Raw genomic sequence first — 21,517 nt, 5'->3', positions numbered from 1 at the left:
TTATGGTAAGTTCTGACTGTTGCACCTATCTGAAGGGCAGATAGGATATCACAAATTAAGTTGGGAAAATATGCAGCACTTCAGACTGAGGGTTCTCAAACATTGTTTTAAGGTGGGCCGCTTCTAAATAGAGTATCTTGTAGACCATCACCTCTGTTATTCACTTCTCCCATTCATGCAAGATCTGATAGCTACAGTAGCATTAAGTGTGAAGGTAATAGGAAAATGTATATCTTTTAACTATTATGATATCTTTTTGGGGAGGGGGGAGGGGAATCAGTCTACTTTTGCTCTTTCTGTCCCTCACCCATTCCGTTCCTCTCTTCTCTTGTTTGTTTTTCCTTCTCCCTTTACCGTGGACATACATACTGCTTTGCAGCTGGGTTCTCTTTATCCTGGGGTATTTCTCTCAACATGTGGCAGCTCCTGTCTCACTGATAGCTCCAGTTTCCTCTTCCCCTTAAGTAGCATTGATTCCATGTGAAGGCAAATAGACTGGCTGTTGCTCCATGTTTTCAGCCCCATCTATCAAGTGGTCTGTCCAGGCTGTTCTTAGTAATGAAAAGACTTGAAACAAAGAGGAGCCAGCACTATTTGACCTGTAAGTGATCCACTGAGCACCAGTGGCCCCATTTGAAAACCACCATCTTAGATTATTTATATAATAGATTAATTATTATTAAATTTAAGAAAATGATGCTATAGTGAAAGGAAAAGTATATTCCTGTTCTTACATTCCTCCCTCCCAGAGAACACTTCACTGGTCTCCATTATTTTTCTAACAATTGTAACTCAAGTGCTCCTCATGACTTTAACTTGCAGAAAACTGTTATAATTAATTGAATATTCATATGTATTACATTTGCTGTGACATAAGCCTCTTAGCTCAATTTATACCTTTATAAAAGCTAGAGTAAATCTTATGATCTCAGGCAAAGTAAAGTGTAACACTAGATCTAGTTATGGATCCAAAACTGCTAGACTATTTACTTGTCTATTCAGATATCAGCCATGTGCACGGGAGCACATTTCTGCTTAATTTCTTGTTAGTGGTATCATTAATATACCCGATCACACGGATGCAACACAGGTACCACTACATCAGAGATTTTATGGGTAGGCAAGTTTAAAAAAATCAATCAAATTGCAAAACTGTAGAAGATCGGCACCCCCAATTTTATATTTTATCGGTGTTAAACCTAAAATCAGAAGCCCTATTTTTGTTGGCACTTCATGTATAAATAGGGCATGAACAACGCTTAGATTTTTTTTTCCTCTACTTATTTACATTTGAAATATCTAATGTAAATCTGGTTTTTTCCTGTTTTGCTGGAGATCCTAGAGATATGAATTACAGAACCAACCACATAATTCATCCCTTCTTCCCTGCAATTGAATTAATGGCAAGCAAAGCACTCAAGGTTCAAACTTGGTGCAGTTTTTGGGATCTACCACCAGACCTCGGTGCTGTCCCAGAAATTTTCTTTTTGTGTAACAAATTGGCAGCTTATGGCTAGTTTATTACAAACTATTTGGAACACTTTGGGGTCAGTAGTACTGCTGGGAGGAGAACACTACGTTAACTTGTTGCTTTAATGCTTGATTTATTAATAGTAGGGTGCCCAAGTCTTTTATACATAGTTACATTGATTTTAGTAACTGAGTGAGATCTCACTTTCCACATTTATCCTTTGTACTGGCAGTCCTGGTGACTCCATTGCCAGCAATAAATGGTGTGGTAGGAAAGTCAAACTTCCATGCTAAAAGTGAACATGCTTTTTATTTGTATTTGCCAAGACATTCTGTTCAAACAAATATTTTTAAAGTTACTCTCTCCTGATTAATGAATTATCTCAGTTCATGTAGCTGTTGCCAGCAGTGATTGTAGTACTAGGTAAGTTCTATCATCGGGTGACCAGATGTCCCGATTTTACAGGGACAGTCCAGATATGTGGGGCTTTTTCTTACATAGGTGCCTATTACCCCTCACCCTCTGTCCTGATTTTTCACACCTTGCTATCTGGTCACCCTATTCTATCATGAGAAGATGATTATAAACTACTAAGCAATATGTTCATTAAGTAGCAAAGCTGTTATGAGGATAGCTGTTCTCTAAAACAATAAAATAGCTAGCTTGTAGGCCTGGTTTGATCAGGTAATGTTTATACATTTACTGGATGTACACTGGTAAAACTGCAGTGATCCCCTGCAAAGCAATGTAATATTGGCTACATTAGATTGTCAAGAGCTTCCTTGTACAATGTGTCACATTTTACGGTTTAATGTGTTCTTACACTGCTTCTAAAGCATTAATATTTCACATAAACTTGTTTTGCAAGGCACAAATACTCTTTTCATGAATTATAAACAGTAAACATGTAATTACAAGATAAATACACTTTATTTCTACCATCCAATTCATTCTACATGTTCAATGGTAATTACCATTTTGACTTAGCATAACTACCCAGTAATATTCTTCTACATGTACAGTGTTAGGCTGGGATTTTCAAAGAAGCTGAAGGAGTTAGGTGCCCAAATTCTGTTGAAAGACACCCAAATCCCATTGAATTTCAATTGCATCTGGATACCTAACTCGCTTTGGTTCCTTTTGAAAATCCCAGTCTAAAACCTGTGAAGAATACAGTAATGTCACAAATACGTAGTATGTGTTACTAAACTTAGAATAAGATACAGGTTTACTTGTTCCCTATAACAGTTTTAATATACAATGTTCATAGTATTTAAAATTAATTAGGTTTAAGACTAGCTTTGTAGATGAAGTAACATTTTGGAGGTGTTGGTTTGCTACAACATTTGTGGTTTACCCTGGAGATTAGCCTAAATAAAATTGATATTTAATCTTAAACATTAAAATGCCTTAATCATATGATTATCGCATGCAATTGCTACTAGGGAGAGTTAGTCATTTGGGTGCCTCAACTGTACATTTCTTGCCTGAACATATTTTGGATTTCTTTTAAATGTAACCTTAACTCTGAATTTCCAAGCATTAAAGAAACCCAGGTTTTGGGAAAATAACATCCCTGTAATGCTTTTACCTTTAAATTACTAATACGTGCACTCAACTATGACTCCATCTTGACATAGTTCTTAGTTTAGGAATTTTCATTAGACTTCAGCAGAACTTAAACACTTGGATAAATAAAATATTTCATACTTTGTATACAATTGCTACATTTGCCTACATGAAGACAATCTTGAAAGTGCCAGATTGAAGGCAATGAAAACTAAGGTACTCTATTCAGTTTAGGTGCCGCATAGTTAGTGCAAGTGCAGATTTCCCTGCCATCTTGTCATAACTGTGTGGAGGGACTGCTTCCTGAGATAGAAAGAATGGTTCATTTCTATGCCTGTTCAGTCATTTACTTTTCTAATGCTGTAAGCAAGTGTGCTACTTGTGTTGGTGATTCTTTCTCATGCTCCTGTGAACATCTGCCCATCAGGTTCTGGACTGAAATCACCAATTTATTTTACCTGGCCCACTAAACATCTCTCGCGGGTAGAGAGACTGGTGGTAAATGCTGACCTGGCCTAGACAAAAATGGATGTAAATAAAAATTCTATCATTCTAAGCCATCCATGCACACTGCAGCTTCTATTTGTATTACATTTCTGTAGTAATGAGGACACTGTTTGAATCATAATTAACCATAAAGTTCCTGTTTATGAACACAGAGGTCATTCACTTATTTTAGGAAACATTTAGCAAATATATTAGAGACAGAAAAAACTCTTGGGCAGAGAATTACTTGGAAAGTTTTGTTGTTTTAAGTTCAAATATGTTTTTACTGATCTATAAAAGAAGCATCTGTAGTGGTGGGTAGATCAAATACAGCACTCGGATTAAAAATAAATTTATCTTAAATTTTAGAAGGAACACAACTACCTTGCAATAAGTCTTAAAAAAAAAAAAAAAACTGGTCGTGAATGGAAATATTTTTCAAATCTGACAACTTATTCACAAAACTCCAAACTAGTAGTTCATATTTTCTGAGGAACACTCAGTTTGGTATGGTCTTAAATTCCCCTCACGTTGGCCATTAGACACGTTGTTTTTACTTGATTTATAAATCTAGTGTTTGGTGTGTTAAATTAGAATATTGGCAAATAAAGACTTTTCACTATATCAAAGGATGTGTGTTTTCATCTTAACCACTTCCAATTTCTCATGAGATTGATGGAAGCTGTGGGTGAAGACTATCCTTAACATTGTTTTTATAATACAGGATTCTTAGAAATTCTGAAACATAAAATTCTGGAAGAAAATATTCTTCCAAATAAGAAATAAAAATGCCTTTACAGAGACAAGGTGGGTGATGCAATATCTCTTATTTGACCAACTTCTCTTGGTGAAAGAGACAGGCTTTCGAACTATGCAGAACTCTTCTTAGAAGTTGGTTCGATAAAAGATATTACCTTACTTACCTTGTCTTTCTAATATCCTGGGACCAACAGAGCTGCAACAACACTACAAACAAAAATTCCTTGGGCACTTATCAGAACCCGTCCTTACTGGATTTATGTACAAAATCTTTGTTGATATATCAAAACAGATAAAATACTATATAGGTTTTGCCATATCTGATCAGACCAGTAAGTCTGGTATTTTTGTTCAGTCTGAGCCAATATTTAAGTATTCAGAAAGTGAGTATGGGTTCCCATTTCACTTGCCTAGGCTAGGAACCCTAGAAGTAGCTGAACCTACACACAAGGTTTAGGCTAGGGATATTGGTAGTATTTTGGAATTACCTGCTAATAAAAAAAAATCCCAGGATAAGTGAATTTTTTACTTGTGTAAAGCTTTTTGTTTAGAATTGGATAGGAACATCACAGGCTTACACCTTTTATGTATTTTCATCACAGATAACAAATTCATGTAGAAGCTGACAAGTCTGATGTTTTCTGAAACTGCTATAACACAAGTGCAAAAGATTTAATTGTTCTGTTTTTCTAATTTAGTTGTTAAAACAATTAACTTCCAGGACTTTTGAATTCTAAAATTCAGGAGAGAATTTTAGAGATTTTGTAGTTGTGTATCACTCCAAAGGGTTTATGCATTTAAAAAACCACCACCACCTTTGGGTTGAAGTTTCAATGTGGCAGATGGCAACAGAGCTGTGAGACACCCAGTAATAAAAGTAAATTAATCGATATATGACACTATATTACAAACTCCTGAGCTTAATTGTTTGTTGAAAGTGATCACTTATATATAAAATTAGAATTGTGATTTTTTTTTTTTCAGTGCAAGCACACACAGGAAAATACTAATCACAGTAACAAAATTAGCATTGCTATCCTTTCACCAGACTGGGCACTTTATGTTCTGTCTCCTGTGATGGTAGTACAGACATGATTCTCTAATCCATCAGTCATGGCTGCCTGCTCTTTTTTTTTTTTTTACTTACCTTGGACAAACAGTATTTGTTAAGTGCCAGAAAATCCCACACTGCTGTTCATTTACCTTTTGAGGTCTCCCATGTCCTTTTTAGACCACCAGAAGCTCAGTCCCTTGGAGATCAGAAACTAGACACTTTCTTTTTGGCATGCAGTCATCCAGATGGTGTTTCTTGACCTCTGCAGCAGAGGATGGCAAAGCAACAAGTTTTCTTTGAGCAGTACTAGTGGAAACACAGGAGCAGATACTGTTGGAACATTCCTTTCAAAATGTTGTGGGCCAAACTGTTCTAGGGTATCCTGTCCAGAAGGAGAATGTTTAGGTGTTGCTGAATAAGCATACAAGCTGTTGAAGGGTTTGCAATGAAAGGAAGGCATTTTTCTCTCTAAATCTTAACATATGTATAATTGACCGCTTACATTCCAGTGCACACTCAGGCTTGAATTTATATATTGCTATTATATTCAGAGGAGTCATTTTAAATTGTGCTTCCATTCTTATGTCCTCTTTCCTGCTGCATCTGTTAACTATTTTCCCATTCTAATTGTTCCTTGAACAATTGTTCAATCAATCAATCCGAATTGTTCCGGATTAATAGTTATCCTTTCCGGCCTCTCTGGCCATACTTTCAGTGTATCTTTTAGGAGGTCCTCCTTTTCTGCCGGCCTTTCTCATTTTGTCCTCTTCTCAGTAATAACGGCTCACATGACTTCAACTTGCCATCTTACACTGTTGACTTGCAAATCTACCTGTCCACTCCCAACTTTCCTCCTCTCGCTTAGTCTTACTCATCCTCTCTTTTTGGATGTATTGCCATAAGCTTAACATGGCCCAAACTGAACTGATGTTTCCTCCCAAACTCTTTCTGCTCCCTCTTTCTCTGCGACCACTGTCAACACCACAGTCCTCCTTGTCACCCATTCTCACAACTGGCAGGTTTAGGAAGGGAGTCCTCTCCAACAGCCTATTTGGTTTTTCAGATCCTGCCTGTGTCTAAATCTTGCCACTCCTTCTTGTATAATTTCCAACACTTTTTTTTTTCCCCTCCAGTTCCTGCTAAAACTCTCATTCAGACTCTCACTTCTTGCCTTTATGATTGAAATATTCTCCTGTCTGCTCTTCCTGGTAACCTTATTCTGTGCCTCCCAATTCATACAAAACACAACTGCTAAAATAATCTTTCTTACCTGTTATCTGACCAGTGTCGCACACACCCCGCCCCTTGAATCCTTTCACTTCTACTCTCCTCCACTACATCAAGTTTAGGCTTCTTGCCCTTGCTTTCAAGGCCGTATGTAAATCACCCTTTCTTGCTTTCCCACTTTTTCCTGTTGCTTTAGTCACATCCACTCCACTGATGGTGCCTGCCTCAACACATTTCTCTGCTTCTCCCACAACTGTTCCCAAGCTCTCTTACATCTGGAATGCCCTTCATGAGTTGCAGGACTGCATGGTCTCTCTATGCTTTCAGCATTCTAATATTTCCTGAAGACCCACTTCTGCCATGACACACATGAGTAGCCAGTTAATAAATTAGATAATGTGATGGAAAGAACATAAGAATGGCCATACTGGGTCAGATCAATGGTCCATCTAGCCGAGTAGCCTGTCTTCCAACAGTGGCTGGTGTCAAAGGCATTAGAGGGAATGAACAGGACAGTGCAATTTCAAGTGATTCATTCCCTGTCATCCAGTCCCTGGGCTGGACACCCAGAGCATGGAGTTGTGTCCTTGACCATCTTGGCTAATAGCCTTTGATGATGGACCTATCCTCCATGAACCCAGTTACACTTCTGGCCTTCACAACATCTCCTGGCAATGTGTTCAAGTTGACTGTGCTATGTCTGAGGAAGTACTTCCTTACGTTGTTTTAAACCTGCTGCCTATTAATTTCATTGAGTGACTCCTGGTTCATGTGTTATGTGAAGGAGTAAATAATACTTCCTTATTCACTTTTTCCACACCATTCATGATTTTATAGACCTCTCTCATATCCTCCTTTAGTCGTCTCTTTTCTAAACTGAAAAGTGCGAGTCTTTTTAATCTCTCCTCATATGGAAGCTGTTCCATGCCCCTAATCTTTTTTGTTGCCTTTCTCTGCCTTTCCAATTCTAATATCTTTTTTTGAGATGGGGAGATCAGAACTGCACACAATATTCAAGGTTGGACACACTCTGGATTTACATAGTGGGATTGATATTTTTTGTCATATCTGTTCCTTTCAGAATGGTTTCTAACATTGCTAGCTTTTTTGACTGCCACTACAGATTGAGTAGATGTTTTCAGAAAATTGACGATGATTCCAAGATCATTCTTGAGTGGTAACAGCTAATTTAGACCATATCATTTTGTATGTATAGTTGGGATTTTTTTTTTCAATGTGCATTACTTTGCATTTATAAACATTGAATTTCATCTGCCAGTTTCTTGCCCAGTTTTCTGAGATCCCTTTGAATGTCATCGCAGTCAGCTTTGGCCTTAACTATCTTGAGTAATTTTGTATCTTCTTTTTACCACCTCACTGTTTACCCCTTTTTTCCAGATCACTTACAGAGGTTGAACAGCACTAGTCCAGTACAAATCCTTAAGGGATCCTGCTATTTACTTCTCTCTCTTGTGAAAACTGACCATTTATTCCTACCTTGTTTCCTATCTTTTAACCATTTACTGATCCATGAGAGGACCTTCCCTCTTAACCCATGATTGCTTAATTTGCTTAAAAGCTGTTGGTGTGGTACTTTGTCAAAGGCTTTCTGAAAGTCTCAAGTGGATCATCCTTGTGCATGTGTTTGCTGACACCATCAAAGAATTCTAATAGATTAGTGAGGCATGATTTCCCCATATAAAAGCCATGTTGACTTTCCCCAGCATGCCATGTTCATCTATGTGTCTGATAATTGTGCTCTTTCCTAGAGTTTCAGCCAACTTGCCTGGTACTGAAGTTAGGCTTACTGGCCTTTAATTGCCAGGATCACCTCTGGAGTCTTTTTTAAAAGTCAGTGTCCTATTAGCTATCCTCCAGTCATAAGGTACAGAGATTGATAAATTAAACAGTAACAAATCACCAGGACCAGATGGTACTCACTTGAGAGTTGTGAAGGAACTCAAATATGAAATTGCAGAACTACTAACTGTGATATGCAACCTGTTGCTTAAATCATTTTGTTCCAAAACCACCTCTATGGACACCTCAGTCTTGGACAGTTCTTCAGATTAGTCACCTGAAAAGAATGCCTCAGGTGTGGGAATCTCCCTCACATCCTCTGCAGTGAGGATCAGTGCAAAGAATTTATTTAGCTTCTCCTCAATGGCCTTCACTTCCTTGAGAGCTCCTTTATCACTTTGTAGCCCTTCTGATTGTTTGGTGGGCTTTCTGCTTCTGAGATACTTGAACATTTTTTTTTTGCTCTTAGTTTGTCTGTTTTGCTCTTTGCTCTTCAAATGCTTTTTTGGCCTGTCTCATTGTACTTTTACACTTGCCAGAGTTTATGTTCCTTTCTGTTTTCTTCAGTATAATTTGACTTCCAATTTTTAAAGGATGCCTTTTTGTCTCTAGCCACCTCTTTTACTCTGTTTAGCCGTGGTGGCCTTTTTTATTTTGTTTGGTCCTCTTGCCCCTCCCCCCCCCCTTTTTTTTTTTAAATTTGGGGTTACATTTAGTTTGAGCCTCTGTTACGGTGTTTTTAAATAGCTTCCATTCATCTTGTGTACATTTCATTTTTGTGACTCTTCTTTTTAATTTCCATTTAACTAGCTTCCTCATTTTTTATGTAGTTGCACTTCTTGAGGTTAAATGATACTGTCGTTGGTTTCACTGGTATTTTTCCGCTCCCATAAGGATGTTAAATTTTATTACATTATGGTTGCTATTACTGAGTGATTCAGCCATTCACCTCTTGAACCAGATCCTGTGGTCCACTTAGGACTAAATCAAGAATTGCCTCTCCACTTCTGGGTTCCAGGACTAGCTGTTCCAAGAAGCAGTCATTAATGGTGTCAGAATTTTCTCGGCATTCCATCCTGAGGTGACATGAATCCAGTCAACATGAGGATAGTTGAAATCCCCCATTATTATTGGATTTTCTGGTTTTGTAGCCTTCTAATCACCCTGAGCATTTCACAGTCACCATCACTATCCTGGTAAGGAGATCAGTAGTATATTCCTACTGCTATACTCTTATTATTCAAATATGGGATTTCTATCCATAGAGTTTCTGTGGTACAGTTTGATTTATTTAAGATTTTTACTGTATTTGACTCTGTTCTTTCACATACAGTGTCACTCCCCCACAAGCAAGACCTACTCTATCATTCCTATATATTTTGTACCCTGGTATTACTGTGTCCCATTGATGATGATCATCATCATTCCACCAAATTTCTGTGATGCCTATTATATTAATATCCTCATTTAATACCAGGTGCTCAAGTTCATCCATCTTAGTATTTAGACTTCTAGCATTTGTGTACAAGCACTTATAAAATCTGTCAATATTTAGTTGTCTGCCTTCATGTGATGTAATTGAATGGGATACTTTTTTGTTTTTGACTGTTTCACTTTAGTTCCTAACTGTACTTTATCAACTTCTATCCTCTTCTCTTTACAAGGATATAGAGTATCCCCTTTAATAAATCCTTCCCAGAGGGGTGGCTCTGTCCAAACGATGTGCTCCTCTGTATGTCAGCTTTCCCCAACTCTTTTTAGTTTAGAAATTCCTCTACAACTTTTTAATTTTACATGCCAGCAATCTGGTTCTGTTTTGGTTTAGGTAGACCCCATCCTTTCTGTCTAGGCTCCTCCTTTTCCGAAAGGTGTCCCACTTCCTAATAAACCAAAATCCTTCCTCTGAACACCCTTGTCTCATCCATTCATTGCAGCCATGCAGTTCTTCCTGTCTAAGTGGCCCTATGTGGAAATGGAAGCAGTTCGGAGCATGCTTCCCATGGACGTCCTGGACTTGAATCTCTTACCTAGCAGCCTAAATTTGGCCTCCAGGATCTCTCTCCTACCTTTCCCTGTCATTGGTACCTATGTGTGACCATCCATATATGTCTATCAAGACATCTTGAGAGGTCTTCACCATGCAGTTCTCCTGGTCATCTTCTGGAATCCACCATTTCTATTACTTGTCTCTTCCTAATAACTGGGTTCCCCTCCCCTAGGGGGTAGACTTAATGTGAGATGAGACCATGACATCATCTGGAAGAATTGTCCAAACTATGGGATTGTTTCCTTCTGCTCCAGTTTGATGTTCTCCTTCCTCCAGATTTTCATCCTCCTTAACAGCACGGAGACAATCGGACTGCGGGGTGGAACTGCTTTACTGTGTCCCTGAAAGTCTCATCTATATACCTCTGTCTCTCTTAGCTCCTCCAGTTCAGCCATTCTGATTTAAAGAGCCTGTACTTGGTCTCTTAGGCTCATGAGTTGCTTGCACTGAATGCACACGTACACCACCTGTCCATGAGACAGGTAATTATACATGCTGCATTCAGTGCAATAAACTAGAAGCCCCCACATCTGCACCCTGTCTGCTCTAGGGCTTCCTCTATTGACATCCAGTCCAGTTTTCCTGCTTTTTCAACTCCCAATTTGTTTGTTAATTTTGAGTGAACTAGTCATTAAACTGAAATGAAGAAATAAGCTCTCTGTACCTACAGAGGAGGCCACTGCTGTCCAAAGCTGGTTAAACACTTCAGCAAACTCTGGGTGCTTCACCAGTAGCTTCCACCCATTCAGTGGTTTGACTTTCTTTAAAACTTAGGAGCAAATATGTACTAAATATTTAATTTTAATAGATTTTAGTAAATGTAGGTCTTAACATTGACAACCTGTCATATTTAATTTAATAGTTTAAAAAAAAACACCTTTAATTTTAAATAAAAAATCCTTTAAAGTTTGTTCATCTTTTTTTTTTTTAATCCCCTCCTGACTGGCTACATAAAGGCAGAAAGGATGTGTGTTCAGTTATCGGGTTCAGTCCCACTTCTTGCACTGTTAAGCAGTCGAATGTTTGTTACTCTTGGCATTGTAACATGTAATTGCTAACTTCACTTTTAAGTCATTAAACACAAACAAATCTAGTTTCATCTTGTGTACCAAATAGTTTGCCCTTTTTTGTAGACTATAACCTATTAGAATACCTCATTTTAAAGCATATGGAAAATATTGATGGAGCAGTGTCTTTATGAATTAAATAACCTTGGATTGTTACTCTCTTCCTGACTTCTTAATTTTTTGTAAGATAGAAAATACTTGAACATCTGCTGTAAATTAAGAATGAATACTGTATTAGGGACTAAAGTTAAACATGCATGTGCATAATTTTATTGTGAGTAGTTACACATATGTAAGGTCAAAGCCTTAGAGTACTAGGCACTTCAGTAATGGTAAAATGACTGACTCTGCCCAAACGGGGTTACAATCTTAAACAGACAATATACAGATGATGAAGGGGATGTGGCAAAAAGCAAATGGTTGAACAATGAAGTTTAGAAAGTGCAACAGTTTTGGTTTTGAACATATATTATATTAATGGTGTCAGCTGTATTGCTGATGCCTACAATTGTAAATACAGATCACCCTCTCTATTCCTTGTTTAAGCAGAGAAATCCCTCCGAAGCTTAAAATGATAAACATTTGCCCTGTTGCTCCAGGTGCCACCATAGCTAAAGAGTTTCCATATACTTATTCAACAGCAGTGATATGGTTCAGTCAGCACAGAAAAGCATTGCACATGATCTGTGCCTAAAAGCAACTGTGGAGTCTATTTGTTCCAGTAGATTTTCACTTTTTGGTTAGTAGTAGTAGTATACCACTTAAACACTTTTTTTTTTTCCCCTCCCTCGCAGGGTGTTCCTGTAATGGCAATAAGAAACAAAATGCTTTCTGAGGGGCTAGACCCAGATCTCCTTGAGTAAGTAATACTTCTATCTTTATACTAGAGTTGGAGTGCTATGCACTTAAAGGCTTCAGTTATGCTGTCTGGAGTGGATAATGACCGAGAGTGCCTATTTCAGGGCAGGTACCTCAAACAGGTAGTATGTTCTACAGTTAGATTTTACCAAGCTGGCAATGAATGTGAACTCCTGGATCACTAGAACAGTCTTACCATGGAGTCACAGACAGTCCCCTTGTACTCTCCAGTCTATCGTACCACCCCAACAAACTGGATTTAGTGATAAATGGTCACTTACACCAAAAATTCAGGTTGCTTTCAGTCCCAGGAGACTAGTCACTTACCTCAGATCAATTGGAACCCTAGATCTTACACCAAAGACTATGCATGTAGCCAATCCTATAATAACCTATCTGAAGGTTTATTAACTAGGAAAAATAAATGTGTGTTAAAGCAAGCAAACACATACACCTAAATGAGTTATCTAAATCCTAAGTGACAAAGTTGTTTTCTACTGAAAGGAAGGAACCCATGGTAGTTTTGAATTGGGGGATCTAGATATATTGCCAGCCAGTAGTGCTGCTTCTGATTGATTCGTTGGAGATGGTGATTTTTGCAGAAGAGTAAACAGCATTACTTTCACCAGCGATTTCCCAATGATGTCACCCTGTTCCTGGAAGTTGGTCTACTTCTGTCTCTATTCTCTTGCCAGCAGGCAAAGCAAGGGAATTACTTGGCTGATTCAGTCATCAACCTTCCTTAACACCTTTGTGGCCTCATCCAAGTGCTATAGGATTCTGTTAGCTTCTTCATGAGCAGCCAGTGGAAGGGAGCCAAATGGAGTCTGGTATCTGGCTGTGCTAGCCTGGGCCCAGAGGTGTAGAATGCTACCATTGCTTCTTTCTGGTCATAGAGATTTTCTATCATGTAAAAGGTGGAGTTCCTCTGGTGATCACCTGCTTCATCTAGTGACATGGCATTTTGTGTCTCCTGCAGCTCTCTATGATTGTGGCGTGCTTCACGGGATAGCTGAAGTGGTCATAGAGCTTTCTAGTTGTTGACAGCAGTGCCAGCAACTTTGCATTCCCATCCAGAAATTCCATCACAATCAGCCTGAGGTGGTGAGCAATGCAAGGGACATGTGAAGCCACCATCATGCTCTGCTTTTTTGATGCTCACTCCATTATCTCTTGCCACAAACCCAGCAAAGAGATTGAGGGGCTGTAGGCATCCTAGACAGTACACAGTTTGTCCAAGATGTTTGGGGATTTATGCTGTTTATCAAATCCAGATACGCGAAGCGTGGCATTCCATCGATTGAAGATGTTCATGTTGTTGGTGCTATGGTTAGTCTTTCCATTCTCCTCCAGTGGACTGTAAGACATGTAGTTGTCTGATCACTAGTCCACATATCCATGATTAGGTTCATGCTCCCACCTTCACAATTAACCAGTCCAAGCTGTACTGCACTTCTCACAGCACCACCAAGGTCTGGCGCTGCCTTTTACACAAAATAAGAGCAGCTAGGGATCTGCCACCTGGGGGCAACTGCAGCCACAAAGCATCTGAAGCCCTCACCCTCCATGTGGGAAGAAGGAAGCATGTCCATGGCCAGCATTCTCACACATAATCTGGTCAGTTTCACTGTTGCATTCATATTTTTGCCCCCGTACTCCATTAGGGTCTGTTGAGTGGTACTGCAGGGCTTAGCTGACAAAGTTGTGGAAAGCATTGGTGGTGTCACAGTCAACATCTGCTCTTTCGTAGTTAGAGTGCCTTTTAGCTTTCCTCCAAGTCCTGAGCTTGCTCAATCACAGCTTAGTCTCTCCCTCTTTTTGCAGAGCTGGCAAATAGCACTGGTAATGTCCACAGTGTCAATTTTGGAATGTTCCCAAACCTGCAATGCAGTTGCTTATTTGCATTTTCAGGAAGGGATTGGAGGATTATAGCTCGTGATGACTCTCTTGCTGCTGAGAAAAATGCACAACCTCCCCCCCCCCCCCCCCCCGGAGTTTCCACCAGAGCTATATCGAGCAGAGATGGAGGCGGGTTCCTCTTTCCCCATCTCCCCCCTGCCCCCACACTGCACCTGAGAGCTGAGACTACCAATACCAACCACATCCTTTCTGGAAGTGAAATAGTGGAACAGAGTGTTTAGAGGGAGCTGATGGTCTCTGGCCAGTGGCCTGCTGCTGTCTCTCAGCTTTTACAAGAACAACTTCATGTGATGCTGGATTAAGTGGAGGCTTGCCACTAATCTCACCAGCAACAGCACCACCCCCATGCTGAGTGGTCAGCTGTGCCACAGGGAAATATTCCTGTTCAGAGGAGCTGTGTGCCTCGGGCAAAGTGGATATTGGTGGTTCCCATACCTTCACTTCCAGCTGTGTGTGCTGCAGAGCTTCTCCACTCTGGACCACTTTTGGAAGCTTGCTTATTTAGCACTCAAAAGTGCACCATGCAAGAACGCTATTTGCAAGCAGCCACATGCTGCAGTCTCCTGGATCCACTGAAAAAGATTGGTTTCAGAGTAGCAGCCGTGTTAGTCTGTATTTGCAAAAAGAAAAGGAGTACTTGTGGCACCTTAGAGACTAACAAATTTATTTGAGCATAAGCCTTTGTGAGCTAGAGCTCACTTCATCGGATGCATTCAGTGGAAAATACAGTGGGGAGATAGAGAACATGAAACAATGGGTGTTACCATACACACCGTAAGGAGAGTGATCACTTAAGGTGAGCTATTACCAGCAGGAGAGCATGGGGTGGCGGGGCAGGAGCCCTTTGTAGTGATAATCGAGGTGGGCCATTTCCAGCAGTTGACAAGAACGTCTGAGGAACAGTTGGGGGAGCGGGGGGGTGGGGAATAAACATGGGGAAATAGTTGTCCTTTGTGTAATGACCCATCCACTCCCAGTCTTTATTCAAGCCTAAGTTAATTGTATCCAGTTTGCAAATTAATTCCAATTCAGCAGTCTCTCTTTGGAGTCTGTTTTTGAAGTTTTTTTGTTGAAGTATTGCCACTTTTAGGTCTGTAATCGAGTGACCAGAGAGATTGAAGTGTTCTCCAACTGGTTTTTGAATGTTCTAATTCTTGACGTCTGATTTGTGTCCATTTAGTCTTTTACGTAGAGACTGTCCGGTTTGACCAATGTACATGGCAGAGGGGCATTGCTGGCACATGATGGCAGATATCACATTGGTAGATGTGCAGGTGAACGAGCCTCTGATAGGCTTGAACCATGGCAGGGTTAGGTGAAATCAATTAATTAAATAAGGCTGCCTCTTACAGCAATAGAACCACCCCAGGTACAGGGCTCAGAGAGAGAACCTGTAATCTACTAGGCTGGGAGAATCTTCTCAAAAAGATGCTGATGCAGAAAGCAGGCTGCTTTCTCTTCTTGCAGGCATGGCATCACGCAAACAAAATCAAACCCTCGGTCACAAGGGTGAACCAATCTGAAACTGTGTAGTCAGCCAATCAGTGAACACACAGGGCATCATGTGACCAACTACAAGAAAAGTTGGAACAAAATAGAAAACTCAGAGTAATGCTCATTGGAACAAAATGGTAAAACCAAAACAAAATGAAATTCTCAACCTTTTAATCATCCTTTTTATGAATTTTTTTCATAAAAATAGTTTCAGAAAATTTTTCAGTTTTGACAAAACTACATGTTTTTTGGCAAAAATTTCAACCAGCTGTAGTACATACCTTGTTTTGAACAGCCTATTGTGAAACAAGCACTTTCTTTTAATAAGATAAAGATTGTGTCTTTAGGAATAACTACTAAAATACTATACACTAGTCTGATCAGTAAGACTGTTTTTAAAAACCCCATACAGTGGAAATGCAAGGTAGAAGGTAGTCAGCAAAACCTTGTTTGAAAATCCTAGGCACTTTTTGTCTCTTAAAATGTTACCATTTGTTACTAATTTTTTGTAAATGTCCCTCTTTTATGTCTAGGTGTATAAGGCAGGATTCTAACAGTGAAACTAAACCAGAAAAGGCTGCTCATTAGAAGTTGAAACATGTTCCTTATTTTAAAATGTCGCAGATATTGGCTTGTAAATGCTGGGAAGGAATTATATGTCATTTGGGATCATCCTCAACCCCTTTTAAGATTCTGCAAAGTACTAACATTCAGGCAGATGGTCTTAAAATTGTTGATATGGAAATCTCTACGTAGATAACTTACCTGTACAATGCAAACTAATTGTTTGGCAAAGTGTGTATTTGCTTTTAAATCTGCAAGCAAAAACTTGAAGGATTCCTCCTGGCGAAAATTTGTTTTGAAAAACAGATACAACTTGAAAGCATTTTGGTACCAAAACAGGCAGTCTTCCCTTCTTTCCCAACCCTTCCATTTGCCCTGCAAAAAGGGGTTAGAGAAGGGAGGCCCATTTCCAGGGCCATAGAAATCTAACTGTCCTCCTGCATGGCAGTCACACTGTCGCTAGATCTTTAGCTTGGCCTGGCCTATTCTTCTATTCCCTTTTCCCCTTTTTAAAAAGGTACTATGGCACTTTCTTCAGTTTTCATACCAGAAATCAGGTGATCTAGTCTCTCCCTGCTGCTTCCCAGTGTCTGAAGTGACTTTTCTGAAGGCAGCACTTTCTCTGACTGGAAAGAAATGCTGTTTCTAGTGGAATGTAGTTTCTCTTCCTTCTCTATCGTCTTTCCTCTCCACTATTGGCTTGTGACTTTTAAAATTCCATATTGACCTTAGCTCTGAGTCTTTCCGCCCTTCCTTCCCCCATGTTTCCTTATTTTTTATTTTTCTTACACATCCTATTTTGTCCTCACCTGTACTTTTGAACTTCAGGGATTAACCACTGTTGCCCTAATCTTGTCTGCGGGTCTCTACAGATCAAATTGCTGCAGTGCCATGGTAATAAGGAATAATCCTGAAGGGTGCTGTTCGTATGGGATATGCATGGGAAAGCAGAACCTTTGTTGTGTGTTCTCATAGGGCTATAACACATCAAGTGACTCAGTGTAGGCACTTCAGGCATCTAAATCAAACGAATTCAAGTGGATTTAATATGTGCAAAATTGAGGCTGGAAAGCACCTCTGTGGCAGGTATTAGGAGATGACCATTAGATATGGGATACTATGGCATGATTGACTTGGCAGTTATGATATCTGATTCTATATTAATGTATCTTGCAGGTGGTAATTAACTATGAACTGAGAAGTTGGTTTTCATTCATTTGAACCCTCCACTACTCTCAAATATAGGTACCTTCCATCCCTATGTACACACTTAATGTCAAATTGTACCAGGACTGATGTCCCATCCGGCACTTACCTTTGTCACATTTCACAAACTAAGCAGGATTGAGCCTGGGAAATACTTGGCTGGGGGACTTCCAAGAAAAAACAGGTTCTGCAGGAAGTGATACTGGTGATTCATTAGGTGGCACGCTTTCCCCAGAGTTTACACAGAACAAACGTTCTGGCATGGTATTAGCATATCTAAGAATACACTACTTCCTGTATTTCAGAGTAAATGCAAGAAGCTTGACCGCTTGTAGTCATTGAAGACTTTCTGCAAGTCAGATTTTCAGTCCTGGTATCCTAGCCAAATTCCAGTCTGAGTGATTAATTGTTCTTGCCTACCTAAAACTATCCTACTGTTTTAGTTATGTACTGTATTCACTTCCTGTCATGTACTGTTTTCACTGCTTAATGGTGCACAGCATGTTCCATTCTCTAATGGTCCTAGAACTCCTGAAGATTATACAAGAATTTGGATTAATCAATAGTGTCTGCTTTCAGCTTTCTCTTCAGGTGCCAGTCAAACTTCTTTTAGTGACTAAGGAATTTTCTGGTGATCTCTTAATGTGTCTCCAATCTGAACTCTACTGGGTCTTCAGAGCTTGCAGTCCACTGGATTTTAAGTTACACATCAGTTGAAAATGAAGTGGTTCTAACCCAATATATTTTTATATCTTAGATTGTAAACTTGGGTTTTGTTTTTAAAATGCTGTGTAAATTTATGGCGAAAGCTGCTAAATAAACCAAGCTATTAGTAGCATTTTGATCATATTTTTTTTTCCCCTGGAATTTAACGAAGTGTAATCTTTCCCTTCACTTTTAGAACACCAGATGCCTTAGTGCCTGCCTGGGGAGATGAAGTGAATGCAGAAGAAAGTTCTGACAGTGAATCTTCATTTAGTGACTAAAGAGACTGATTTCTGCCTTAGAACTTCTGATAAGTGCTATATATTCCATGCTTTTTATATTATAGCAGGAGAATAGTAAATAATTATTCATATGGCTCAAACAAAACCAAACACCTTTTTTGGTGCTGTGGTCCTCATGTTCTCTTCCAGGAAGTTTTGACAGACAGACAGACACATTCAACCTGAACGAAGAGCCCAATCAGTATAGCTCATAATGCATTATCACAAGCTGAGAAGGCCTTATACAAGATTCTTCTGTCTTTCAGAAGTAAAAAATACTATTTATATATTAAACTGTCATTTGTGAAACTATAATAAAGACTTTTGTCTGATATGATTAGACTTGTAATTTAACATTTTGTTTATCTAAATTCATTCTTCCTATCCCATAGCTTGCAGGCTAGGCTTTTCAAATTGGAATGGCCTAATTTCAGACTGATGCACTGTAATGTTCCTTATGCTATGATTTTATACTTAAATGATGCAGCAAGAAATACAAAAGTTAGCTATTTTATAATGAACACAATGAGTTCTGTATTGCAAACTGATCAAAAAATCAGATATTCAGAAAAATTAACTCTAACTTTCAAAGTGTAAACTGGTATTCTGGCTTCAGACTAAATTTGATATAAAGTTTGATAAAGAAATTTCTGTGTTTTAAAAAAAATGAATCTGTATAAATCCAGATTAGACTGGAGTACAAGGCTACACAACTCCAGTGAGTTGTTCTGAAAATGGCATTGTGAAGGAAATGGGTTACTGGAAGATTATTAACGGAATACTGAAGCCTGTCACCACTTAGTCACTGTGACACAGGTCAGTAATAACCAAAAGTAGAAACCATCCTCTGACAGCTGTTTGGCTCATTTGAAGTGATCTGTGGTCTTAGTCCATCTTCTGTTGGACAAGAAACCCCCTTATAATTGGTGTCCTTTTTGATAGTTTCAGCAGAGAAGCCAAGGATTCATTTTACCCAGATAATAAACCATCCTCTCACCTCTGGAGTTGATGTCTTTGAACCAGCGTAAAGCTACGTGGTGGGGGGGAGGAGGTATGAGGAAACCCATTCTGTGCCTGACTTATCCACAGAGCGAATATCTTTTTCTAAAACACTTAATTCACTGTATGGACCAAACAGCTTGAAATTCTGTAAGACTTGTATGATACCATGTATTTTACATCAAATTCTTCAGTGTACTTGGTCTCAGTGGGTCTCAATTGAATTCCTACACTGAAATGTTAGGCTGAGTGCAGCAGAACTACTAGATTGGCTGGATCTTTTAAATAACATCTTTTCACGTTCATCTTAAAACACAGAGGGAAGACTAGAACTGCAGCTTTGATTATGAGCAAACATATCAGGTTTTATTAGAGAGCTCATTACATCCTCCTGCCTTGAGCAGTGCTTCAGATAAAGGCTTTGCTCCAGCAAGTCATCTGCTCATTCTGTAACTTTTAAGGACAGCTCTTATATAAGCACAATGGGAAGAGAGAAACTCTGGCCTGGTCTATGCTTAAAAATTAGATTGGCGACGCATGTCACATAGGGGATGTGAAAAAATTCACAGCCCTGAGCACTGTAGTTGAGCCGCCTTATGCCCCAATATAGACACAGCTAGGTTGACAGAAGAATTCTTCCAAAAACCCCTTCCATCGCTATAGAAAATTTCTACACTATGGCATTACAGTGGCAAAGCTGCAGTGCTGTATCTGTGCTGCTGTAGCTTCTGTAGTGTGGACATAGCCTCTCTGTATAACCTCTACATTTAAAATATCTATAACCCATATGAAAGCCTATGTGCACTAAAGAATAACTAGTGAGTATTAATAGATGAAGTTTAAGCTAGCATTTGCTCAAGTAATAAGTATTAAGATATGTTAGCAATAAATAGTTATTTCAGAACTTAAATGTTTATTATTCTTTCACATATAGTAAGACACTGGTACTTCATGAAGTCTATTTGAAACTGATTGAAGCACGTGTATATAATTAAAGCTATGTTTTGTAAACAAGTTGTGACTGTTCATTGTATAACCAATATGAAAATCTTTGCTCTGACTGTTTCACAGAATTGTCATAATCTTATTTAAAACAAGTTAACATTTTTACATTTCATTTTCTTATTGGTGGAGTTGCACAGTGATCACTTTACACTGTTACATAAGGCTAACTGTGGAGGATTTGTAATCGTCTCTAAAGGTAAATTTTATTTTTCTACATATCTTGATTCTGAATGTGCTAAAGTAGTGATAGTCTTGTGGGGAGGGGAGGGGGCAAGATTTTTAAAAAGAGGAGCAAATAGACTTCTCAGTCCATATTTAGGCAACTAAATAAGTGACCTGACTCTCAAAACTGCTGAGGATCCAGCAGCTCCCACTGAAATCCCAGTAGTGACCTGCATTCTTGCTTTAAGTTGATGGTGGCTGCTGGGTGCTCAGCACTTTTGAAAGCCAAGTCCTGTCTTCTGCCTCTTTTTCCATTGTAGATACAGCCTAAGTGAGCAGAGGATGGGCTCCTATCAAGGGCAACTTCATGTTGTTAAGCCCTGGCAAGAGAAACTGCTTTGCAGAACCTTGTCTCTTCTTATGGATTCCAAGGCCAGAAGAGACCATTGTGATCATCTGGTTGGACCCCTTGTGTAACACAGGCCATAGAACTTTCCCAAAATAATTCCTAGAACAGATCTTTGGCTGTATTTCTAAATCTTGATTTAAAAATTTTCAATGATGGGGAATCCACCATATCTTTGGCAGATTGTTCTGACCTTGCTCACATAAAGGGTCACCTAAAGGGTGGGGTTAGTGGATAATCTTTTTAAAATTGTTACTCACCAAACATAAGATACAACATATGTAACTCAGATATAGCAGAGATTATTCCTCAAGAAGAATTTAGCAAGACCATTCAGAGGTTGTTTTAATTTGTTTTTGTAATGCCACTTTTAAATTAATGTGAATTGAGTCCATTTTAAACTAAACGATTTTTTCTCTGGTCACTAATAATCGAAC

The 21,517-nt window shown here is 39.0% G+C and overlaps 1 protein-coding gene across 10 annotated transcripts in view; it reads left to right on the top strand.

Annotated features, from left to right (window-relative positions):
• WASHC3 (WASH complex subunit 3) overlaps positions 1 to 21,517 on the top strand; it is a 45,421-nt gene that overhangs the window by 12,938 nt on the left and 10,966 nt on the right. For 8 of the 10 annotated variants that reach the window (XM_073323255.1, XM_073323248.1, XM_073323246.1 and 5 more), the window contains exons 6-7: positions 12,275 to 12,339; positions 18,424 to 20,708. In XM_073323255.1, coding sequence (XP_073179356.1) covers positions 12,275 to 12,339; positions 18,424 to 18,508 — 150 coding nt within the window. In that variant the 3' untranslated portion in view covers positions 18,509 to 20,708. Of the gene's footprint in view, positions 1 to 12,274; positions 12,340 to 17,492; positions 17,562 to 18,423; positions 20,709 to 21,517 lie in introns of those variants that run through there. The other 2 variants (XM_073323263.1, XM_073323266.1) reach the window with 2 other exon arrangements.

Source organism: Lepidochelys kempii, chromosome 1 (assembly GCF_965140265.1).
Source record: "Lepidochelys kempii isolate rLepKem1 chromosome 1, rLepKem1.hap2, whole genome shotgun sequence".
In the NCBI taxonomy this organism is placed as follows: Eukaryota; Metazoa; Chordata; order Testudines; family Cheloniidae; genus Lepidochelys; species Lepidochelys kempii.
This window is presented reverse-complemented; position numbering and strand designations above follow the sequence as displayed.